Here is a 23,110-nt window from a genome sequence, read left to right as displayed (position 1 = left end):
GGCCAGGCAGACGATGGCCAGCAGGATGCCCAGGCTGGGGGGTAGGGGATAGCCGTGGGGCAGGGGGGCGGAGGAGGCACTGACCGGACGTGCCCGTTGTAGATGTTAAAGGCCAGGCAGACGATGGTCAGCAGGATGCCCAGGCTGGGGGGTGGGGGATAGCCGTGGGGCAGGGGGACAGGGGGGCAGAGGGGGCACTGACCGGACGTGCCCGTTGTAGATGTTAAAGGCCAGGCAGACGATGGCCAGCAGGATGCCCAGGCTGGGGGGTAGGGGATAGCCGTGGGGCAGGGGGGCAGAGGGGGCACTGACCGGACGTGCCCGTTGTAGATGTTAAAGGCCAGGCAGACGATGGCCAGCAGGATGCCCAGGCTCGGGGGTAGGGGATAGCCGTGGGGCAGGGGGGCAGAGGGGACACTGACCGGACGTGCCCGTTGTAGATGTTAAAGGCCAGGCAGACGAAGGCCAGCAGGATGCCCAGGCTGGGGGGTAGGGGATAGCCGTGGGGCAGGGGGGCAGAGGGGGCACTGACCGGACGTGCCCGTTGTAGATGTTAAAGGCCAGGCAGACGATGGCCAGCAGGATGCCCAGGCTGGGGGGTAGGGGATAGCCGTGGGGCAGGGGGGCAGAGGGGGCACTGACCGGACGTGCCCGTTGTAGATGTTAAAGGCCAGGCAGACGATGGCCAGCAGGATGCCCAGGCTTGCGAGCACCGACACTGAGATGAAGAGCTTCTGCGACAGGAAACGGAAGGTGGTGATCACCTTGGTATAGTCAGCTGGGGGGGCATCCCCTGCAGCAGAGAGCACAGTGAGAAGGGACTCACCTAAGCACAGCACTGCCCCCATGTCCCCCGAGCCCCAGAGGAGGGGAAGGCTCCAGGCCCTGGCTCAAGGCAGGGGGAGGTTCATGCCCTCAGTGACCCCCAGAGCTCCCAGCACCCAGACAAGCCCCCGAATCCACAGGGACTCATGTCTGCCCCCATCCCCACAGAGAGCAATTCCCATAACCCCCAGCGGCAGAGGGGCTGGAACCCTTGGTGACAGGAACCCTTGGGGGCTAGTTCCCACAATCCTTGGCAGTGGGCAGGGCCAGAGACCCTGGCAACAAGAACCTCAAGGGGGTGGCTCCCACAATGCCCGGCAGCAGGAGGTGCCAGATGCCCAGGAAAAGACGGTTACTCACCGTTGTAACTGTTGTTCTTCAAGATGTGTTGCTCATATCCATTCCAGTAGGTGTGCGTGCGCCGCGTGCACGTTCATTGGAAGATTTTTACCCTAGCAACACTCGGTGGGTCGGCTGGGCGCCCCCTGGAGTGGCGCCACCATGGCGCCGGATATATACCCTGCCGACCCAACCGCCCCTCAGTTCCTTCTTGCTGGCTACTCTGACAGTGGGGTAGGGGGGTGGGTTTGGAATGGATATGAGCAACACATCTCGAAGAACAACAGTTACAAAGGTGAGTAACCATCTTTTCTTCTTCGAGTGATTGCTCATATCCATTCCAGTTAGGTGATTCCCAAGCCTTACTAGGCAGTGGGGTTGGAGTGAGATGTGGCTGAATGCAAAACTGCTGAGCCAAAGGCTGCATCATCTCTACACTGTTGAACCAGAGCATAATGCGAAGCAAAGGTGTGGACCGAGGACTAGGTGGCTGCGCAACATATTTCCTGGATTGGTACATGGGCCAGGAAGGCAGCAGATGAAGCCTGAACCCTGGCAGAATGTGCGCTGAGATGGCCCGAGGGAACATGAGCCAAGTCATAGCAAGTGTGGATGCACGCCGTCACCCAAGAGGAAATCCTCTGGCAGGAGACAGGTAGGCCCTTCATTCGGTCTGCCACTGCAACGAAGAGTTGGGGCGATTTACGAAAGGACTTCATCCATTCGATATAAAATGCGAGCGCCCTACAGACATCTAGGGAGTGCAATTGTTGTTCCCGTCGTGAAGAATGTGGCTTCGGGAAGAAGACTGGAAGGAAGATGTCCTGATTGGTATGGAAGGCTGATACTACTTTAGGGAGGAACACTGGGTGTGGTGGCAACTGCACTGTGTCCTTGTGAAAGATTGTATACAGTGGGTCCACCGTGAGCACCCGAAGCTCGGAGACTCGTCTGGCCGATGTAATGGCTACGAGGAAAACTGTCTTCCAGGACAGGTATAGCAGCAAGCAAGTTGCCAATGGCTTGAATGGTGGAGACATAAGTCTGTTTAAGACTAGGTTGAGGTCCCAGATAGGTGCAGGGTGGTGTACTTGGGGGTATAGGTGCTCCAAGCCCTTGAGGAACCTAGAAACCATAGGGTGTGAAAACACGGAACGGCCACTTTCTCCTGGGTGGAAGGTAGAAATGGCCGCCAAGTACACCCGCAAAGATGATACCGCTAGGCCTTGCTGTTTGAGAGACCAGAGGTAGTCCAGGATGGTGGGGATCGAGACCTCGATGGGAGTAACATTTTGTGTTTTGCACCAGCAGAAGAAACGCTTCCACTTGGCCAGATACGTAGACCGAGTAGAAGGTTTTCTGCTACCCAGGAGTACTTGTTGCACTGGGGCAGAGCAATGTAACTCTGACTGGGTTAACCATGCAGGAGCCATGCCGTGAGGTGAAGGGACTGCAGGTCTGGATAGTGAAGTCTGCCGTGGTCCTGAGTTATGAGGTCTGGATAACGAGGCAGGGTGACTGGGTTGGCTATCGACAGGTCGAGCAATATGGTGTACCAGTGTTGCCTGGGCCACGCAGGGGCGATCATGATCAGGCGAGCTCTGGCTCTGCGGACCTTTAGGAGGACCTTGTGAACCAATGGAAATGGTGGAAAGGCGTAAAGTAGTTGGCTTTTCCATGGAATCAGGAAGGCGTTCGAGATCAAACCCTGGGAGAGACCTTGGAAGGAGCAGAACCTCTGGCATTTCCTGTTCCCCCGCGGGAAGCGAAGAGGTCTATGTGGGGAAATCCCCACTTCCGGAAGACAGAATGTATAACGTCTGGGCGAATCGACCACTCGTAAGACAGGAAGGATCTGCCGAGTTGATCTGCCAGAGTGTTCCGACTCCTGGGAGAAAGGATGCTACCAGGTCTATCGAGTGGGCTATGCAAAAGTCCCATAGTTGGATCACCTCCCGACAAAGGGAGGAGGATCGTGTCCCTCCCTGCTTGTTTATGTAGTACATGGCTATTGTGTTGTCTGTAAACACTGAGACACAACGGCCCTGTAGATGTTGCTGGAACGCCTGGCACGCCAGGTGGACTGCTCTTAGCTCTCTGACATTTATGTGTAGCGCCAGCTCCTGAGACGACCAAAGGCCTTGAGTGGGAAGATGTCCAAGGTGAGCACCCCAGCCGAGAGATGACGCGTCCATTGTCAGGGACATGGAGGGCTGTGGCGGATGGAACGGCAGTCCTGCACACACCAGGGAGGGCGTCAGTCACCAGTCGAGGGAGCCTAGGATGCTTGAGGGAATGGTGACTACCATGTCTATGGTGTCCCTGCCTGGGCGGTAAACCGATGTGAGCCAAGTTTGAAGGGGATGCAGACGTAGTCTGGCGTGCTTGGTCATGAACGTGCAGGCAGCCATGTGACCGAGGAGGCCGAGGCAAGTGCGAGCCGAAGCTGTCGGGAAGTTTTGAAGGCTTTGTATAATTGATACTATTGCCTGAAATCAGGGTTGTGGTAAACTGGCCCTTGCGAGACTGGAGTCCAGGATGGCCCCAATGAACTCTATTCTTTGTGTGGGCAGTAGAGTATATTTCTCCAGGTTGACGATCAGGCCTAGTCGCATGAAGAGGTCCTTGACTACGCCCACATGATTGGTGACTTGGGCCTCAGAGGTCCCCCGAATGAGCCAATCGTCAAGGTACGGGAAGACATGTATTCAACGACGACGGAGGGAGGCAGCGACTACAGCCATGCACTTTGTGAATACCCGAGGGGCTGAAGAGAGGCCAAATGGACCGTAAACTGAAAATGCTGATGGTTGACCACAAACCGGAGGTACCATCTGTGCGGAGGGTAAATGGCAATGTGGAAATATACGTCCTTCATGTCGTGGGCGGCATACCAGTCTCTGGGATCCAAGAATGGGATGATTGTCCCCAGGGATACCATGCGGAACTTCAACTTTTTCATGAACTTGTTCAGTCCCCGCAGGTCTAGGATAGACCTGAGGCCTCCTTTTGCCTTGGGGATTAGGAAATAGCGGGAATAGAACCCCTTGCCCCTTAAGTCCTCTGGTACCTCCTCTATAGCTCCCATGGCAAGGAGCGTCCATACCTCTTGCAAGAGGAACTGCTTGTGAGAGGGGTCCCTGAAGAGGGATGAGGAGGGGGGTTGGGAGGGAGTGAAATAAACTGGAGGAGGTATCCGAATTCTACCGTGTGTAGGACCCAACGATCCAAGATTAATTGGGTCCAAGCAGGGAGGAAAGGGGAAAGGCGGTTGTAAAACTGAAAAGGATCCTGGGAGACAATTGGTACACCGGCCTCGGGCGCACCTTCAAAAGTTCGGTTTGGATCCCGTCGTTGGCTTGGAGGAACCGTTATTGTGATCCTCTTGAGGTCCAGACTGTTGTCTGCGGTTGCCTCGACCTTGCCTCCTGCCAAAGTCCTGTCTTGGTCTAGGCGTTGAGGTTGGGTGCGGAAGGATTTTCGCTGAGTCTGTGGTGTATGCATCCCAAGCGAACGCATAATCACCCGATTATCTTTCAGACTCTGTAGCCTAGGGTTCGTCTTCTCAGAGAATAGACCCTGGCCATCGAATGGCAAGTCTTGGATAGTGTGCTGAAGTTCAGGTGGCAGGCCTGAGACCTGGAGCCATAATATACGCCTCATGGCGATTCCAGAGGCCACAGTTCTGGCTGCCGAATTGGCAGTGTCCAGCGAGGCCTGGAGAGAAGTTCTCGCCACCTTCTTTCCTTCCTCCAATAATGCCTTAAATTCTTGGCGGGAGTCTTGAAGGTTCAGCTCTATGAATTTCCCTACTGCCTCCCAGGTGTTGTAATTATACCTGCTAAGTAGGGCTTGCTGGTTCGCAACCCTGAGTTGGAGGCTCCCCGCGAAGGAGATTTTATGGCCCAACAGGTCCATACGCCTAGCCTCCTTAGATTTTGGGGCAGGGGCTTGTTGGCCATGGCACTACCGTTCATTTACGGATTGTACGACTAGTGAGCAGGGAGCAGGGTGCATGTATAAGTACTTGTACCCCTTAGAGGGCACCATGTATTCCGTTCCGCTCCTCTGGCCATGGGGGGAATAGATGCCGGGGATTGCCAGATGCTATGTGCCTTAGCTTGAATCGATCGAATGAACGGTAAGGCCACTCGAGTTGGTGCATCCACCGACAATATATCTACCACGGGATCCTCAACCTCCGGACCCTCCTCCACTGGCAGGTTTATATTCAGGGGGACGCGCCTCAGGAGGTCCTGGTGTGCCCTGAGGTCAATTGGAGGCAGGCCCAATGAGGATGTCCCCGCTACCGCTTCATCTGGGGAAGAGGAAGACGAAAGGTCCGGGATGAGTGGGTCCTGTACAGTCTCCTGACCATGGGAGACGTCAGGGATCGGTGGGACCTGAGGGTCTGGTGCGTGGATGGAAGCTTCCTCCGTACCTGCAGGAGGGGGGCGGCTGAGAGTGGCCTCTGGCACCCGGTGTTCCGATGGAACGGACGGTGATGTCACTGCAAGTCCACCTTGGCCTTGGTGATATGCCCAAGGTGTCCAGAAGGACCACCGATGAGGTCCCTGGTCTGGGCCGTGGGTCTCTTGGAAGACTCGGCTGTGTGTATCCGAATCATAGTCGTGTGCGTAGGAGGCACTGTCCGTGTGTGATGATACTGATGTATGCAAGACGGCCACGGAGGAGCTGAAACCACCTGGGAAGGGTCTCTGCGTCTGGTTGATCCGTCTCCATGCGGCATCGGAGAACGGTACCGGGCACCGTACCGATACCGGGAATGAGACCGGGACCCGCGACTGGAGCGGTGCTGGGAGGTCGACCGGGACCTTGAAGCTCTATGTCAAGAGCGGCTGCGAGGGGTGCGGTGCCATGAACAGTGCCGGGAGCTGGATCGGTGCTGACAGTATCGGGTTAGTGAGCGCGATCTCAAACGATGCCGCGAGTATGACCGGTACCGAGATGGAGAGTGGTACCGGGACTGCGAGCGGTGTTGGGATCGGGATCGGTGACAGGACCGAGAACGCCGGCGGGACCTCGATCGTGATGGGTGCCTTTCAGCGGTGCCAAGCGAGGATGGTCTCAGCAGGGCAGGCTTGCCTACTGATTGGATAACCCGCACTGGCGGTGCTGGGGGTTGAGGCAGCGCAGGCTCTGTCAGGGCAACCAGCTCCTTTGCCGTAGAGAATGTCTCCAGCGTGGAGGGAACAATAAGCTCAACCACGGCACGTGCCAGGGAGCTGTCAGGCACCGGACTCAACGGCTCTTGCGAGGCCGGAATCAACAGCGCTGAAGTTGTTGGTGCCGCGGCAGTTGTTGGTGCCGGGCGGTCCGACTTAGGTGGGTGCTCTGAGTGCGATGTAGGTACAGGAGTCGCAGGAGTCTTGTGCCTCTTGACCCACAGGGAGATACAGCGGAGCCAGGCAGGCTTCTGGGCCGGAGCCGGTTGGTGCCGAGGGGCCTTCGCGGTGCCGGTGCGCTCCGGTGCTGGGGATGCACTTCTCCCTGGTGCAGACTGTCCGGCACTCGGTGCCAAGGGCGGAGGAGTAAGGGCTGCCTCCATCAGGAGCTGTTTGAGACGAAAGTCCCACTCCTTTTTCGTCCGCGGCTTGAAGGCCTTGCAGATGTGGCACTTATCTGCGAGGTGGGATTCCCCCAGGCACTTAAGGCAGGAGTCGTGAGGATCTCCTGTCAGCATCGGCTTGCGACAAGCCGAGCACGGTTTGAAACCCGGTGAACCAGGCATGGGCCCCAGCACCAGGTGAGGGGAAAGGGCTAATCCCCAACCCCTCTTAACTATATACAATAACTACGTTAAAGAACTAATAAAACTAAGTAGAAATATAGAAAATTGAACTATATACACAATAATGATGAAAGAACTACAAGAAGCTAGGGAGGTGGAGATCAGCTAAGCCGCGCTCCACTGTTCCAAAGACCGACACGGACGGTAAGAAGGAACTGAGGGGCGGTTGGGTCGGCAGGGGTATATATCCGGTGCCACTCCAGGGGCGCCCAGTCGACCCACCGAGTGTTGCTAGGATAAAAATCTTCCGAAGAACGTGCACGCAGTGTGTGCACAGCTAACTGGAATGGATATGAGCAATCACTCGAAGAAGAACAGGAACCCAGGGGGGCGGTTCTTATTATCCCTGGTGGAAGGTGGTGCCAGATGACCAGGAACAGGAACCCCAAGGGGGGAGTTCCCATAACCCCTGGGGGTGGGAGGTGCCGGATGCCCAGGAACAGGAACCCAGTGGGGTGGTTCCCACTATCCCTGGCGGAAGGTGGTGCCAGATGCCCAGGAACAGGAACCCAGGGGGGTGATTCCCACAATTCTCGGTGGTGGGAGGTGCCGGACGCCCAAGAACAGGAAACTCTGGGGGGTGGTTCCCATAACCCCCAAGGGCATGGGCAGCCCCGGCTCACCAATCCACTTGTCATTGTTGTACCAGGAGAGGTTGTCCTTAGTGCTGTCATAGTAGCCGATCTTCTTGTAGACTCCACCTGCCGGGAGAGGGGGACAGGTCAGGCCAGGGCGGGGGTGAAAGTAATTTACAGGACTTACTAGTACTGCCAGAATCCTGAGGGGGCGTGGCCTCATTCAGAAGAGGCATGGCCTCATCTGGAAGAGGCGTGGCCTCTCAAGGTTTAAAGGCCCTGGGGCACCAGCTGTGACTGGGAGACCCAGGGCCTTTAAATCAAGCAGGGGCTCCCAGCTGAAGAGGTGGCTGGGAGCTCCCCGGGGCTCAGAGGCAAATTAAAGGGCCCGGGGCTCTGGACGCCAGGGAGAACCCTGAGCTTTGCGGGACTGGGGCAGGGATTAAAAGGGCCCAGAGCCCGGATGGGACCGGCTTACTTTCACCACTGGGCCAGGAGGATGAACTCCAAATGCAAAGAGCTACCCCCCACTCCCCTATTGCAACACTGCAGCCTCCTGCCTCCGGACCTGGGTGGGGAGCCCTGGGGGCTGGATGGGAGGAGAGACCTGTGCGATACGAGCATGGGGGCAGGAGGGTCGAGCATGCCAGGCTGTCACCCCTGGAGCTAGGGATTGTTGTGTGGTATGTTCTGGGGTTGGTGCGCCAGGACGTGTGGGAGAAAGGCATCATTGTCTTGGGTGTCCTAGTGTAGTGGTGGTGTGTGGTGTCTTCAGGGGTGGTTGTGTGGTGTGGTATGCTTGGAAGAATGTTGTTGTGTTGTGCTGGGTGGTTGTGTTGTGCTGCGTCTTGTGTGCAGGGTTCACGTGTTGCTCTATGGTGCATCGCTGTGTGGTGTGAGCAGAGGGTAGTCTGGGGTGGGTTTGTTGTGTATGTAGTGCTGTTTCATGGTGTGGCGTTGCATTGTGCAATGTGGAGGGTTGTGGTGCTGTGTGATATGTTGGGTGGGGTAGCAGTGCTATGTTGTGAGGGGACTGTAGTGTTGTGGTGTTGCACAGTGAGGGGGTTGTCAAGCTGTTGTGCGGGGCAGGAGTTGTCAAGCTGTTGCGTAGGGTGGAGGTTGTCGAGTTGTTGTGCGGGGCAGGGGCATCACTCACCCTGAAGCTGTTCGATGAGGGTCCAGGCCATGCGGGAGCCACTGGCGTCGAATACCACGTGACCCTGGGCGGGGAGATACACACACAGCAGCGTCACCAGCCACTCCTCGCTGGCAGTAGCAGTAGGGCTGTCACCTGGTGGGCAGTGCTCACTGACGGGGGACGGCCCTGCTGAGCTGGCAGCAATGTGCAGGGCGTGCAGTGCTGAGGGGCTGGGGAACTTGCATGGAGCTCAATGCCCACAGGGCCAGGCTAAGACCTGGGCCTACAGGCAGGGGGAGGGGGCTAGGGGGCACTAAAGAGAGTGCAGGAGTTAGGAGTTCAGGGAGTGGGGTTAGAGTTATGGGTGCAGGGAGCAGCATTAAGGATGGAGGCACAGGGTCAGGGCTAGGGGGCGCAGAGTGTGAATTAGGGAGCACAAGGGTCACTATCCAACCCCCTCTCAAAGGCGGAGGAGTTGAGGGCACGGTAGATCTTGTCGGTGACAGGGCGGGCACTAGGGTTAGGGGATGCAAAGTCAGGGACGCAGAGAGCGCAGAGTCCGGGCCAGAGTTAGAGTTAGAGTCAGGGGGTTAGAGTCAGGGGGCACAGGGTCAGAGGGTGCGGGGTCACTTGCCGATATCCCCTCGAAGGTGGAACAGTTGAAGGCATGGTAGATTTTGTCGGTGATGGGGTGGGCAATAGGGGGCACAGGGTCAGGGTCAGGGAGCGTGGGATGTGAATTATGGGGCACATGGTTCACTCACCTACACCCCCTCGAAGGCGGAGTTGAGGTTGCAGTAGATGTCAGTGATTAAGTGGGCATTAGGGGTGCGGGGTTGGGGGGGGCACAGGGTCACGGTAGGGGGGCATGGGATTGGCAGTGCGGGGTTGTCATAGAGTGTGAGGGAGTCAGGGCCCTGGACCCTTCACGTCCTGAAATTCACTATGACTCTCAGCCAGCCAGTAAATCAGAAGGTTTATTGGATGACAGGAACACAGTCTAAAACAGAGCTTGCAGGTACAGAAAACAGGACCCCTCAGTCAGGTTCCTCTTGGGGGGTGGGGAGCCCACACCCAGGTTCTGGGCCTCTCCCAATCTCCCCAGCCAGCTCCAAACTGAAACCCCTTCCCACTGCCTCCCCTAGCCACATCCCCAGCTCCTCCTACAGCCTTTGTCCAATTTCCTGGACAGAAGGTATCACCTGGCCTCAACCCCCTCCTGGGCTCAGATTACGAAGGGCAGCCACCATCCTTTACGTGCTGGCCATCAAGTATCATCCCTCAGTGAAGTCACATCCTTATTTCCCATCACCATCTAGTATTGGTGCAGTACCTCAGTGAAACAGAGGTCACTCACTGACACCCCCTCAAAGGTGGAGGAGTTGAGGGCATGGTAGATCTCGTTGGTGATGTGGTGGACGTTAGGGGGTGCAGGGTCAGGGAGTGGGGTCCAGGTCAGGATTGGGGGGCACAGGGGTCACTCACCAACATCCCCTCAAAGGCAGAGGAGTTGAGGGTGCGGTAGATCTCGCCGGTGATGGGGTGGGCGTTAGGGGATGTGGAGTTGGGGTCAGGGGGCACAGGGGTCACTCACCGACACGCCCTCAAAGGCAGAGGAGTTGAGGGCGCGGTAGATCTCATCTGTGATATTCTTGTTGTTGTAGTTAAAGTCCTCCAGTCGCAGCCCCTTCTTCACCAGCTCGGCCGAGGTCTTGTTGAGCGCCAGGGCCAGGGCCCAGATGGCGTCGTAGGCCAGCGGCGCCTCCTGGAAACCTCCCGTCTCCTCCGGGTTCTTGCCCAGCCGCTTCTGCAGCTTCTCAATGAACTCCTGGGAGGTCTGCAGGGCCGGGGGGTGGGGACAGTGAGCCGGAGGAGGGGAAGTGATATGGAGGCCCACTGCACCCTCCCTGCCTCTTTTCATCAGTCACCCCAGGGCTTCCTGTCCTACACTGCCCCCCCGTCCCATTGCCCTCCTCGAAGGTCTTCTCTGATCCCCTCTTCTTCCTGGTCTCTGCTGCCCACCCAGCCCAGCTCCCATGCTCTCAAGTCCCCTTTGGTTCCCCCCACCCCTCTAGTCCCTCATGCCCCCCAACTGTCCCCTCCCAGGCTTTGTTCCCCCTGACGTCCCCGCTTCAGGGCCTCCCAGGCACTTGGCTCTCCCTGCCCTCACCATGTTGGAGATGCTGCGGGTGTTCTCGGGGTTCAGCATGACGATCTCGGTAGTGACATGCCCCTCCACTGCCTCCGCCATCTCTGCCTCCGTGCAGTTGATGGCAGGGTCCTTGATGCGAAACCAGTTGTCGGCGTACCAGCCGATCAAGAACCAGACGTACCGCTTCCCATATAGCTTCTCCTTGTACACCTGCACAGAGGCACGTCCGAGAGACAGGCACCTGGCTCAGACAAGCATGCAGCTCCATCCAGCCACCCAACCAGCCCTCCATCCCCTCCCTTCCTCCATCCACCCAGCCCTCCATCCCCTACTTCCCCTCCCTCCCTCCATCCCCTACTTCCCCTCCCTCCATTCATCCACCCAGCACTCCATCCCCTACTCCCCCTTCATCCATCCATCCACCCAGCCCTCCATCCCTACTCCCCCTCCATCCATCCACCCAGCCCTCCATCCCCTACTTCCCCTCCCTCCATCCATCAACCCAGCCCTCCATCCAGCCACCCACCCAGCCCTCCATCCATCCATCCACCCAGCCCTCCATCCCCTACTTTCCCTCCCTCCATCCATCCACCCAACCCTCCATCCTCTACTCCCCCTCCATCCATCCATCCATCCCTATATGCCCCCTCTCCATCCATCCATCCGTCCATCCCCATATGCCCCCCTCCATCCAGCCATCCGTCCATCCTCATATGCCCCCTCTCCATCCATCCATCCATCCATCCATCCCCATATGCCCCCTCTCCATCCAGCCATCCGTCCCCATGTGCCCTCTCTCCATTCAGCCATATGTTCCCATGTCCCTCCTCTCCATCCATCCATCCCCCTATGTCTCCTCTCCATCCATCCGTCCATCCCCATGCACCCTCTCTCCATCCATCCATCCCCATGCACCCCCTCTCCATCCATCCGTCCATCCCCATGCACCCCCTCTCCATCCATCCATCCATCCCCATATGTCTCCTCTCCATTCATCCCCATGCACCCTCTCTCCATCCATCCGTCCATCCCCATGCACCCCCTCTCCATCCATCCGTCCATCCCCATGCACCCCCTCTCCATCCATCCGTCCATCCCCATATGCCCCCCTCCATCCATCCATCCCCACGCCCCTCCAATCTAGCTAAGCTCTGTACCTTGATTTTTGGATCCACCTGTCACTTTCCACACAGCCCCTCCCCACACCCCCAGGCCTTATTCACACAGACACACGTGCTGTCCAGCTATCTCTCTACAGTGGTAAAGTTTTGTACAGCCCACTAGGTGGACACAGTTACTCCATGATCAAGGGTCTGAAGCCTTGGCTACACTGGCGCTTTACTGTAACTTTCTCACTCAGGGATATGAAAAAACACATCCCTGAGTGCAGCAAGTTACAGCGCTGCAAAGCACCAGTGTAAACAGTGCCCCAGCGCTGGGAGCACGGCTCCCAGTGCTATAAGCTAATCCCCACGGGGAAGTGGAGTACCTGCAGTGCTGGGAGAGCTCTCTCCTAGCACTGCCGCTGCGACCACACTTGCACTTCAAAGCGCTGCCGCGGGAGCTCTCCCGCGGCAGCGCTGTACGGCTGTAAGTGTAGCCACACCCTGAGGTTACTCTGGCTATTCCCAGACTCCCAGATGGGAAAGGGAATCACCTCCACTGGGACAGGGCACTTGGAGACCAGTACAACTGGGCCGGGGAGGGGCTGCGCGGCTGTGATTGACCTAGTATCAAACTACCCGCAAAGGACACCATTACACATGGGCACCGACACCCGGCACAGCAGGCCTGGGTCTCTACAGCAGAGACGTGCAGGGCACAGGCTGCAACAGCAGAAGTGGTACAGACAAAATCTTGGGCTGGGGGGTAGCACTGGGGTGTCATGGGGAGGCCACGGGGCTCAGCCTCACATCACTGGAGAGCCATGGGGACACTAGGGAGAGCCCCAGAAATGTTTGGGGGGCTGGGTTGGGAGCAAGAGAGAGAGCAGAGACAGATCTGGCTGGCTCAGCTCAGCAACCTCCTGTCTGTGTGTGTTGTGCGTTGTGTGTGCACTGTGCGGTGTGTGCGTTGCAGGGGGCAGGGCATCGGCAGGGTGTGGGATGTCTGCACATTGCAGGGCATGCTCACGTTGCGGGACGTGCCCGTGCTGTGGATGTGTGCAGGGATGGAGGGTGTCTCCCTGCAGTTCTCTGGCACACAATGGAGCAGGAGAGGCGAGGCTGAGTCAGGCGCCCATCCTAGCAGGGCTCTGTGTCTCCCCAGGGAAGGGGGACCCCCAGCTTGGACCACACACAGCCCAGCCATTCTGGCACTGGCCCCCGGGGGACTGGAGGGGACAGGGCCTTGGTGTCTGGGACTATGACAGGCAGCCATCCTTGCTTCTCCGCCCCCCAGCTCCTCCCTAGATCTGGAGGCATCCCCCCAGCACTGAGCCTGACTCCCCCGCACCAGGTGCCCCCCTAGCGCTGAGCCTAGCCCCTCCACCCTGGCTGCCCCCCAGCACTGAGCCCACCCCCCCAGCTCGGCAGCCCCCCCCCACCTGGCTGCCCCCCAGCACTGAGCCCCTCCAGGCCTCACCTCACAGAAGACCTTGCGCGCTTCGGTCTCGTAGAAGAGCCCCACGATGATGCGGGCATCCTGGCGCTGTGGGGACATGGCCACCGAGGGGGCGGGGTGGGGGGAACTGTCACGACCCACGTGAATCGTGGGAGACAAGGTTATCCCCCTGCTCTACCTCCAGACACCCGAGCACAGCCCCCAACACCATGTACCCCCACAACAACCCACTGCTGCTCACTCCAGTCCCCAGCCTCTCACTTACCACCTCACAGGCGGCTGCCAATTTGCATGTGTTTTTGTATCTTTGCATGACTCCAAGCATTCCCAACCACCGTGTGAGGTTGTGACACCCGCCCACATGGGAGGAGGTTGTGGGAAGATGGAGGGGTCCCATGGACCCTGCCAAACCTGGGGGCACCCTGGGTCCCTGACCACCTTCCCCCGTCCCTGATCCCAGGGGAGCCCCATTGTGTGTCTAGGGGGCGGTGCTGTCCCAAGGCAATCCAGCAGCAGATGGACAGATCGCCTGGCTGGGAGGGGACATGGGGGCACAGCGGGGATGGGGAGCATATGCGGTGGGGCAGAGTTTCCCACCACGGGAGACAGGGAGTGCCCCCCATGTGCCCGGCCCAGCCCCGGGCACTCACCAGCCATCAGCTCATCCTCCCCGTGCCCTGAGCTCCCCCCACCCAGCTCCAGGCGCCCATGCCCCTGCATCTTAGCCTTGGGTATCCCCTCCAACCCTAGGCCCCTCCTCCAGCAGATCCCCCCAAGCCCCAGCTTGGCGGTCTCTCACCTTGAGGCTGCGGACAGGCGCAGCGGGGTCAGAGAAGAAGCTCTGGCGGAAGGTGATCTCGATGCCAGCCTCCTTCACCCGCTGGTCCAGGTCATCCAGGGTCTGGGGGTGGGGGTTGGGGTGGAGAAAGAGCAGATGGGGTCAGGGAGAGCTGAGGAGCTAGCAGGGGGGCCATATGAGGGAAAGCAGCAAGCTCTGGGGCATGGTGGGGACAGGGAGTGGGGGTCGGAAGGTAGTCAGGGCACCAGGAGGCAACTGGGGAGGATGAGGGGCACTAGGCAGGGGACACTGTGGGATCTAAGGCAGCTGTAGGAGTCAGAAGCACAGGGCAGGGAAGTCTGGGGTGGCTGCAAGGTCGGGGTGCTGTGTGGGTCACAGTGTTGTGGGGGTCTGGGTCGCTTTGGGAGTTGGGAGGTGCTGGACTGGAGGAGAGGGTGGCTACAGGGGTCAGGGGTCCTGGGCCCCACAGGGGTCAGAGAGGATGTGGGGAGTGAGGGCCAGGATTCCTGGGGGGGGGGCAATGTGGGGATAAGGGTCCCGGGGTTCCATGGGGGTCAGGGAGGATGTTGGGGGCAGATTCCTGCAGTGGTCAAGAGTCCAGGGTGCCATGGGGGTCAGGGAGGATGTGCGGGGCAGATCCCTGTGGGGGTCAGGGGCCCAGGGCTCTGTGGGGGTCAGGGAGGATGTGGGGGGCAGATTCCTGCAGTGGTCAGGAGTCTAGGGCGCCATGGGGGTCAGGGAGGATGTGGGGGGCAGATCCCTCTGGGGGTCAGGGGCCCAGGGGTCCGTGGGGGTCAGGGAGGATGTGGGGGCAGATTCCTGCAGTGGTCAGGAGTCCAGGGCGCCATGGGGGTCAGAGAGGATGTGGGGCACAGATCCCTGTGGGGGTCAGGGGCCCGGGGCTCCGTGGGGGTCAGGGGCCCAGGATACCGCAGCCATACCGAGGTGAAGACCTCCGTGGTCTGCTGGATGGTGGCGATCTTGGTCCAGCCCCACTTCTTGAAGAGCTGGACGCGTGTGGGGTTGTGCAGAGTGGCTGAGGGGTGGGTGCGGAAGAAGGTGGGGAATCGCTGGCGATTGGAGAGTGCTGGGGAGCTGGAGCCGTATGACAGCTGGGGGAGGAGAGCTGGCTCAGTGTGGGCACCCCAGCACATGCCCCCACAACAACCCAATGCCCAACACCTCCAACAATACCCTGACACCCAGCCTCCTACCCCAACACACACACAATACCCCGACACCCAGTCCCTCACTCCAACAGCCCCCCAACATGCCACCCTGACACCCACACTAATACACTCACCCCAACACACACACACAATACCCTGACACCGAGCCCCACACCCCCACACCATACCCTGACACCTATCCCCCACAAAATACAATACATGCAACACCTCCCACCCCAACACACACAACATCCCAAGACATGACTTCCTCTGACCAAGTGGGAATATTTCATAATGTTTTGCATGAATAGCAGGTGCCTCAGTTTCCCCCATATGCTGCACAGTTGACTAGGCGGGCGGGGGGGAATTGTTTACTCTTTGCAGAGATCCAGGGATGACTGACACCTGGCTGCCCCATGCCATGAAGAGTCCCAGAAGACAACTGCCCGGACATTCGGTACCTAGTGACTACTGACCATGGATGACCCTCACAGGAAGCCAGCCAGGTGTGACCAGCTGGAGAACAAAGGGCCCAGAGACAACATTTGCCCAGGAACAAGGACGAAGGATGGAGGACAGGGCCGGTGGGGTTGTGGGAAGCAGGAGAAGTTTCTGGACAGGACCGAAGAAGGGGTCGGTGGAGAGCTCTAGGCTCTGAACTGACCCAGATGGACGGTGCTCTCTGTGCTACGCAAGGACTTGGCAGGCTGTGTTCCAGACGTCTAACAAACACTCCTGCATTCACAACGCCAGCGGGGAGGTACTGCAGCTCAAGAACACGGGAGGGTGCATGGCTCCCTTTGAGGGGAACAAGTCTCCCTCTGTTGGGGAGCCAATCCAGGTGGACTCGCTGCAGGGAGCTCATGGTGGGCGTGCTCCATGATCCGAGGTTCAGTCCCAGGAAGTACTGAAGCCAAGGAGCTCACCCCGGGGAGGAAGCATGACCCTAAGGGTCCTCCCAGGGTCTGTTCTGGAGCTACGTGAGATCCATGACACTTCCCCACACATGCACCAACCCTCACACAACCACCACACTCAGACATACAAATCCTTACAACCCTGCCCCACCACATAACCTTCCCTCCCCCCTCCAACCCTCCGGACCCTCTCACCACAATGAGGTTCCACATGCGGGCGGCCTCAGCCACCAAGGTGGAGACGCTGCTGCAGCCGGGCATAAGGATGATCTTGATGGGGTCATTGTAGAGCAGTTCATACAGGTATTTGGTGGCTTGGCCTGGGTCGCACTGCAAGACACAGACCCACCATCACACCCACGGTATGCTCTAACACCACGCCCCACCATGCCGCTCCCACAGCCAGGTGTCCTGATTCCCAACCCACCCAGCTGTTTACCAAGAGTCCTGACTCCCAGACTCCCTGCTAAACCTCATTTCCTTCCCACAGCCAGAGATACAATCCAGGAATCCTGGCTCCCAGTCCCCCTGCTCTAATCCACTAGAGCCCACTCCCTACCCCCCCCCCCCGCCAGGGATAGAATCCCAGAGTCCTGGCTCCAAGCCTCCCTGCTCTAACCACTAGACACCATGGCCCTCCCACAGGCTGGGACTGATCCCAAGAGTCCTGGCTCTCTGCTCCCCCCTCCCCTAACTCCTCTCTGGAAGGTCACAGCCCATCCTCCCTATCCTGGCTGGACACCAGGAGGGGCCCATGAATTATTCAGGGAATGGCAGCTGGGGGAGAGAAGATCAGTTTCCATGACAACCCCATCAGCAGGAGAAGCAGCTTGTGCTGCCATGGCAACTTGTCAGCCACAGGGAGCAGGAAAGATGGGGAGGGACAGTTGGGGAGCTAAGAGGGGGGTGAGACACAGAGAGGTGGGGACATGAAGGCAAGGGAGATCCAGAGACATGGGGACAGGCAGAGAGATCAGAGAAAGGAGGAGGTCAGGGTAGGTAGGTAGGTAGAATAAAGCTGTTGGAGGAAGTCAGGTCTCACTCTCAATACTGTGCATTTCGAGAAGGGAAGTTTTAGTTTCTTGGGAATTTTTTTCCCAAATTTCATTGAAAAATTTGCCCTCCAGGGAGCAAAAAGGGGGGAGAGGAAAGTGGCTCACCCACCTACCAAGATCCCACCTTTCCAAGCAGCAACAACCATCCCCCTCCCACAGGAATATTCTGCAGACTTTCCCACTCCAGCCAATTCCTTAGGTACATTTTAGACAGCTCTTGTGGTGACAGACACACAGAGAGAGCATGGCGGGGGCGGGGCGAGGGAGGGAGGGGGCTCCTATCCTCACCCACCAGGCCCCACTCTCCTCCCAGAGTCAAGCATAGAACCCAGGAATCCTGGCTCCCAGCCCCTCTCCCCCATTCTAACCCACCATACCCCACTCCCCTCCCCCCCTCCCCTCCCATCACAGAACCAGAGACAGAACCCAGGTATCCTGACTCCCAACCCCCATTGCTCTAACCCACCAGACCCCACTCCTCTCCTAAAGGCAGTGAGGGCTCCGTGAAGAAGGCACTGGAAGAGAGGAGGCAGGTGTGAGGGTTGGAGTGAGCATGGATGAGTGTGCCAGAGGCAAAGTAACTCTGAGTGCCCCAGGAAATCAGGGAGTGGGCGTGCAAGAGACAGGCTGAGCACTGGGTGCACAAAAAGCCAGTGTGTGTGCAACAAGTCAGGTGTACATGGAATGGAGTGAGTGTCAACACACAAGGAAGAGCCAGCAAAGGCAGATCTGAGCGTGTGAAACACACAGCACAGGGGAGTGAGGGGCAGGGGGAGTATGCTAGAAGCTGCACAGGCGAGTGTGAGAGGAGGAGGAGGATGTGGAAGGGGCAGAATAGGGAGTATGGGAGAAGCAGGGTGAACGTGCCAGGGGCAGCACAGGGCAGTGTGTGAGGGGCAGGATGAGCATGTGAGAGACACAGCAAAGGGAAGCATGAGGGGGTAAGGCGAGTGTGTGAGATGCAAGATGAGTGTGCAAGAGACACAGCACACAGGAGCATGCATCTTTCACTGTCTCCCCTCCAGCCATTTGCCTCCTCAGTTCAGCCCCCCCACCCCAGCTCAGTGCCCCTCAGCTCACCTTGATGTTGGTGCCCCCTGTGCCCAGCTCTGTTGGTGTCCCCCTTGTATCCCAGTCCCCCATGCTGGTGGTGTTCCCCATGCTCAGCCCTGGGCCCCCTATTGGTGCCCCCAGTGCCCAGCCCCACGCCCAACCCCACTGGTGTCCCCCTTACCCCCAGGTCCCTGTGTTGTCACTACCCTCCATGACTAGCTCTGCACTCCCTGTTGGTGCCCCCCATTTGGTGCTCTGAGCCCAGCCCTGTTGGTGCCCCCTATGCCCAGCCCCCCGTGTCATCTGTGCCCCCCAACTCCATGGCCCCTATACTCAGGCCTGCACCTCCTGTGCCAAGTCCTGCGCCCCCCATACCCAGCCCTGTGCCCCTGTCATTGGCCCAGCCCCGAACCCCCCATATCCAGCCCTGTGTGCCCCCATCGGTGCCCCCACGCCCAGCCCCCCAACAGTGCCCCCCATGCCCAACCCCGTGCCTCCCGCGGGTGCGCTGTGTGCCCAGCCCCGCACCCCTGCCAGTGCCCCGCGCCCCTAGCCGGTGCCCCCGCACTGGTGCCGAGCCTCGCCCCCCCCAAGAGCCCCCCGTGCCCAGCCCGCCGGCGCCCCCCGCACCTTGCTGTCGTGGTGGATGAGGCGCAACTCGTGGTCCGGCAGGATGTCCCGGCGTCTGTTCACGTCCTCCAGCGCCATGCGCACGGCGGGCAGACAGGCCTGGCCCCCCGGCCAGCCGCCGCTCATGGGGAAGAGCGCCCCGATGTGCACCGCCCGCCTGCCTGCGGCCAGCGGCCAGCTCGTCAGCAGCAGCAGCGGCAGCAGCGCAGCGGGGCGCATGGCCGGGCCGGGCCAGGCCGCTCCGCTCAGGGCTGGGGCGCGCGGGGGGGGGCGGCGGCGGCGGCCCGGGGCCGGGCCATGGCGCGCGGCTCTGCGGCGGCGGGGGGACCGGGCGGGGGGAAGCGGTGATGCAGGGAGGGGGAGGAGCGAGGGGGAAGGATGCGGGGAGGGGAGTGGGAGGAGCGAGGGAGGGGGGGAGAGATGGAGGGGAAGGGGAAGGATGCTGGGAGGGGAGGGGAAGGATGGAGAGAAAGGGAGGGGAAGGGGGGATGCTGGGAGGGGAGGGGGAAGGATGGAGGGGAAGGGGAGGGGAAGGATGGAGGGAAAGGGGAGGGGAAGGGGAGAGATGGAGGGGAAGGGGGATGCTGGGAGTGGAGGGGAAGGGAGTGGAGGGGGAGTAGTGATGGAAGGGGAGGGGGAAGGATGGAAGTATGGAGGGGAGGAGGGAGAGAATTCAGGGATGCAGATATGGGAGGGGGAAGGATGGAGGGGTGGGGGAGGAGCAAAGGGCCGGAAGAATGGAGGGATGCAGGGATGGGAGGGGAAGCGGAGGGAAGGGAGAAGATTGAGGGAGGGAAGTGGAAGGATTGAGGGGGAAGGATGAGAGTGAGAAGGGGAGGAGCAAGGGGAGGAAAGGATGGAAGGATACAGGGATGGGAGGGGAAGACGGATGGAGGGGAGGAGGGATGGAGAGAGGGGAGGGAAGGGAGGGGGAAGGATGAGAGTGGGCAAAGAGGGATGGGGGGAGTGGGGGAAAGGAGGGAAGGATGGAGGGATGCAGGGATGGGAGGGGAGGAGAGGGATGGAGAGGGGAGGTGCTGGGAGGGGGAATGATGCAGGGGTGGGAAGGGAGGGAGGAGGAGAAAGATGGAGGAGAGGAGTAAGGGAGGGGAAAGAGTGGAGGATGGTAGGATGGGGTGTGGTGAAAAGCAACGGGAGTAGGAGTGGGGCAGAGGGGTTGGTGCTGGAGGCGGTGTTGTGGGGGGAGGAGTGGAGGAAGCAGTTGGGGGAGTAGTGGGGGACAGGCAGGGAGGAGGTTAGTGGGGGAGGAGTGAGAAAGGGGGCTGTGTGGAGGGGCAAGGCAGAGGTTCCCTCCCACCATGCGCTGGCATTTGGCTGCATTCACACCCAGTGGGGCCACAGACCCTGTGGGATCCCCGCATGGGAGGTGGGAAGGGAAAGTGAGGGGACCCCCCCCCAGATCAACATGCTCTAAGAGCAGCACCCTTCCCCTTCCCACTCTTAGCCCAAGTAACAACCCACAGCTGCGCTCGGATGGACGCCAGCTGCGAGATGCTTGGCGGGAGGCAGAACTTGGGGTGTGGTGTCCCCTAAAGACACATGGCAGGAGCTCCCCGGGTATGGGTGAGGGAAGCTCCCCTGGGAAGCAGGTGAGAGGCAGGGGGCATGCACATGGCAGAGTGCTGGGCTCTACCCGTCTCCCAGGGGCATAGGGGCCATGGCATCTTGGAGTAGCAGGAGGCGCTCTCCACCCAGACTTCACCCACTCCCCTTCCTGCAACCTCAGCTGGACCCGAGGACAGGTGGGTGGCTAGACAGAGGGAGGAATAGCTAGCTAGAGAAATAGATGGGGGGAAAGAGCGAGATGGATGGGAGGGTGGATGGATGGATGCTAGAAAAATGGATGGAGAGAGACAACTAGATGGATGCGAGGAATGGATAAAGAAATATGGATGGATGGAGACAGGAGAACGAATGGGTGAACAGGTAGAGAGATGGACAGCTAGGGAAATGGATGGGTCAAGAGATGACTGGAAGGCCGGATGGATGCAGGGATGAGCAGGTGGCTAGAGATACGGGGATGGACCAACCGGTGGACAGATAAATTGACAGATGGATAGACAGCAAGAAACAGAGTGAGGGATGGGTGGATGGATAGATGAAAGGATAACGGGATGGGATGGAGGGATGTAGGTGGGTGCCTGGATGCAGATAACAGGGATACATGGATAGCTGGGAAAATGACTAAGGAAATAGAGCAAGAGAGAGATGGGGTATATGGGAATAGATAGATAGGAATTCAGCCTTTGCCCAGCTCCACCTGCCCTCACACAGGCAGCAATGTGGGGGGGGGAGGGGGAGGTGCCAGGCCCCACGCCAGCCTCGCCATATCTGGACATCTGCCATACACAGATGGGGCTGAAGCTAGCCGTAGCCAGGCCCCTTGGCAAAGATTGGCACCATGGTTTCTATCTCCCAATTCCTGAACTTCACTGCCCATCCCCAGAGGGTTGGTACAAGTCAGGACATGCAGGGTCTGCAGGAGATCCCCCACCCCAAGGGGCATTCAGAGTGACCAGGATAAAAGGCAAATGAATATCCTGAGGTTGGGACCCTGTCGTGCCAGACACTTCCCAGATTCGTAGTAACCGAGATCAGGGTCTTGTGCTCCATGATGCACTTGGAGTCATTCCCTGCCCTGTACAGCCCATTTACAGATGGGGAAACTGAAGTAACGGCAAGGGAAGTCACTTTCTCTCATGTGGGGCCTGTAGCACTGCTGAAAATGGAACCAAGGCGTCCTGAGCCCCAGCCCAGTGGCTGATGCCCTCGAGCTGGCTGCCAGACTCTGGGACAGAGGCGCTTGGCTGCGGGTTTCAGGCAAAGCTCAGCATCACCCTGGTGGGTCAGCTGGCTGGGCTGTTAGGACAAGGTGGGGGAAGGGAATGTGGGGCTCATCCTCTCCCAACCCAGCAGCATGATACTGGCTACAGGATGGCCCCAGGAGTCTACCCCCGTGCCTGCACAATGAGTGTGTAAGGAGAGGGAGCGCAGGGGGAGGAGCCAGTTGGCTCTGGAACCTGAGGGGGTCACTGATCTCTCTGGGGCGCTGGGAGGTGGAGGGCCCAGCCCCTGGTCCTGTGGCTGGCTGGGGGAACCAAGGAGAGTAAATGCCCCGGAGTGACCCGTGCCAGGCTCAAATCCCCAGGGTGCCTGGCATAGGCAGCAGGGGAGCTGCTCTTGGGGCCAAAGGGCATGGCTGAGAATGGGCAGAGCTCAGCACCTGCCCCGGGAGGAGGGGGAAAGACGGAGGGAGGGGATCTGCCGAGAGCCACTCACCTGTGGAGATCGGGCGTCGCACTGTGGGGGAAGGAGAGAGGGGCTGAGACTGATGAGGGCGGGGAGATGACCCAGGCACCCACACCAACCCCAGAGATAGCCCAGAGGACCCAGCCCCTGCCATAGCCCTGCCCCAGAGACCCCGCCCATGGACTCTGGCCCACCCCATGGACCCTGCCCCATACACCCTTCCACACAGAGACCCCACTCACGTGGACCCTGGCTCACCCCATGAACCCTGCCCTACATACCTCTCACCCCAGAGACCCCCACACACAGAGCCTGCACCACACTCCCCTCTCCCCAGAGAACCCCACACACGGACCCTGCCCTACAAGCTCCTCTCCCCTGGACCTTGCCCCACACACCTCTCACCCCAGAGACTACAACACACAGACCCTGGCCCACCCCACCGACCCTGCCCCTCACACCCCACTCCCCAGAGATCCCCACACACAGACCCTGCCTCACATACTTCTCTCCCCACAGACCTCCACACATGGACCCTGCCCCACACACAGCTCTCCCCAGAGACTGACACACACTGACCCTGGCCCACCCCACAGATCCTGCCTCACACACCCCTCATCCCAGAGACCCCACACATGGATTCTGGCACACTCCACGGACTCAGCCCCACACATCCCTCATACCAGAGACCCACACACATGGACCCTGGCCCACCCCATGTACCCTGCCTCACACAGAGCTATTCCCAGAGACCCCCACACCAGGACCCTGGCCCACCCCATGGACTCTGCCCCCCACACCCCACACTCCAGAA

At 59.4% G+C, this 23,110-nt stretch overlaps 1 protein-coding gene across 3 annotated transcripts in view; it reads right to left on the bottom strand.

Moving 5' to 3' along the window:
* Window positions 1-23,110, bottom strand: part of GABBR1 (gamma-aminobutyric acid type B receptor subunit 1) — a 48,172-nt gene that overhangs the window by 8,707 nt on the left and 16,355 nt on the right. For all 3 annotated transcript variants that reach the window (XR_003998002.1, XM_030544063.1, XM_030544061.1), the window contains exons 6-16: window positions 22,327-22,347; window positions 19,027-19,187; window positions 16,484-16,618; window positions 15,144-15,314; window positions 14,203-14,304; window positions 13,425-13,490; window positions 10,860-11,051; window positions 10,284-10,526; window positions 8,708-8,771; window positions 7,600-7,677; window positions 643-793 (exon numbers count right to left, since the gene is read on the bottom strand). Coding sequence is in view for 2 of the 3 variants with exons in the window: in XM_030544063.1 (XP_030399923.1) it covers window positions 643-793; window positions 7,600-7,677; window positions 8,708-8,771; window positions 10,284-10,526; window positions 10,860-11,051; window positions 13,425-13,490; window positions 14,203-14,304; window positions 15,144-15,314; window positions 16,484-16,618; window positions 19,027-19,187; window positions 22,327-22,347 (1,384 nt within the window). In the remaining variant the exon portion in view is untranslated. The remainder of the gene's footprint in view (window positions 1-642; window positions 794-7,599; window positions 7,678-8,707; window positions 8,772-10,283; window positions 10,527-10,859; window positions 11,052-13,424; window positions 13,491-14,202; window positions 14,305-15,143; window positions 15,315-16,483; window positions 16,619-19,026; window positions 19,188-22,326; window positions 22,348-23,110) is intronic.

This window comes from Gopherus evgoodei, unplaced genomic scaffold (assembly GCF_007399415.2).
Source record: "Gopherus evgoodei ecotype Sinaloan lineage unplaced genomic scaffold, rGopEvg1_v1.p scaffold_33_arrow_ctg1, whole genome shotgun sequence".
Lineage (NCBI taxonomy): Eukaryota > Metazoa > Chordata > Testudines > Testudinidae > Gopherus > Gopherus evgoodei.
This window is presented reverse-complemented; position numbering and strand designations above follow the sequence as displayed.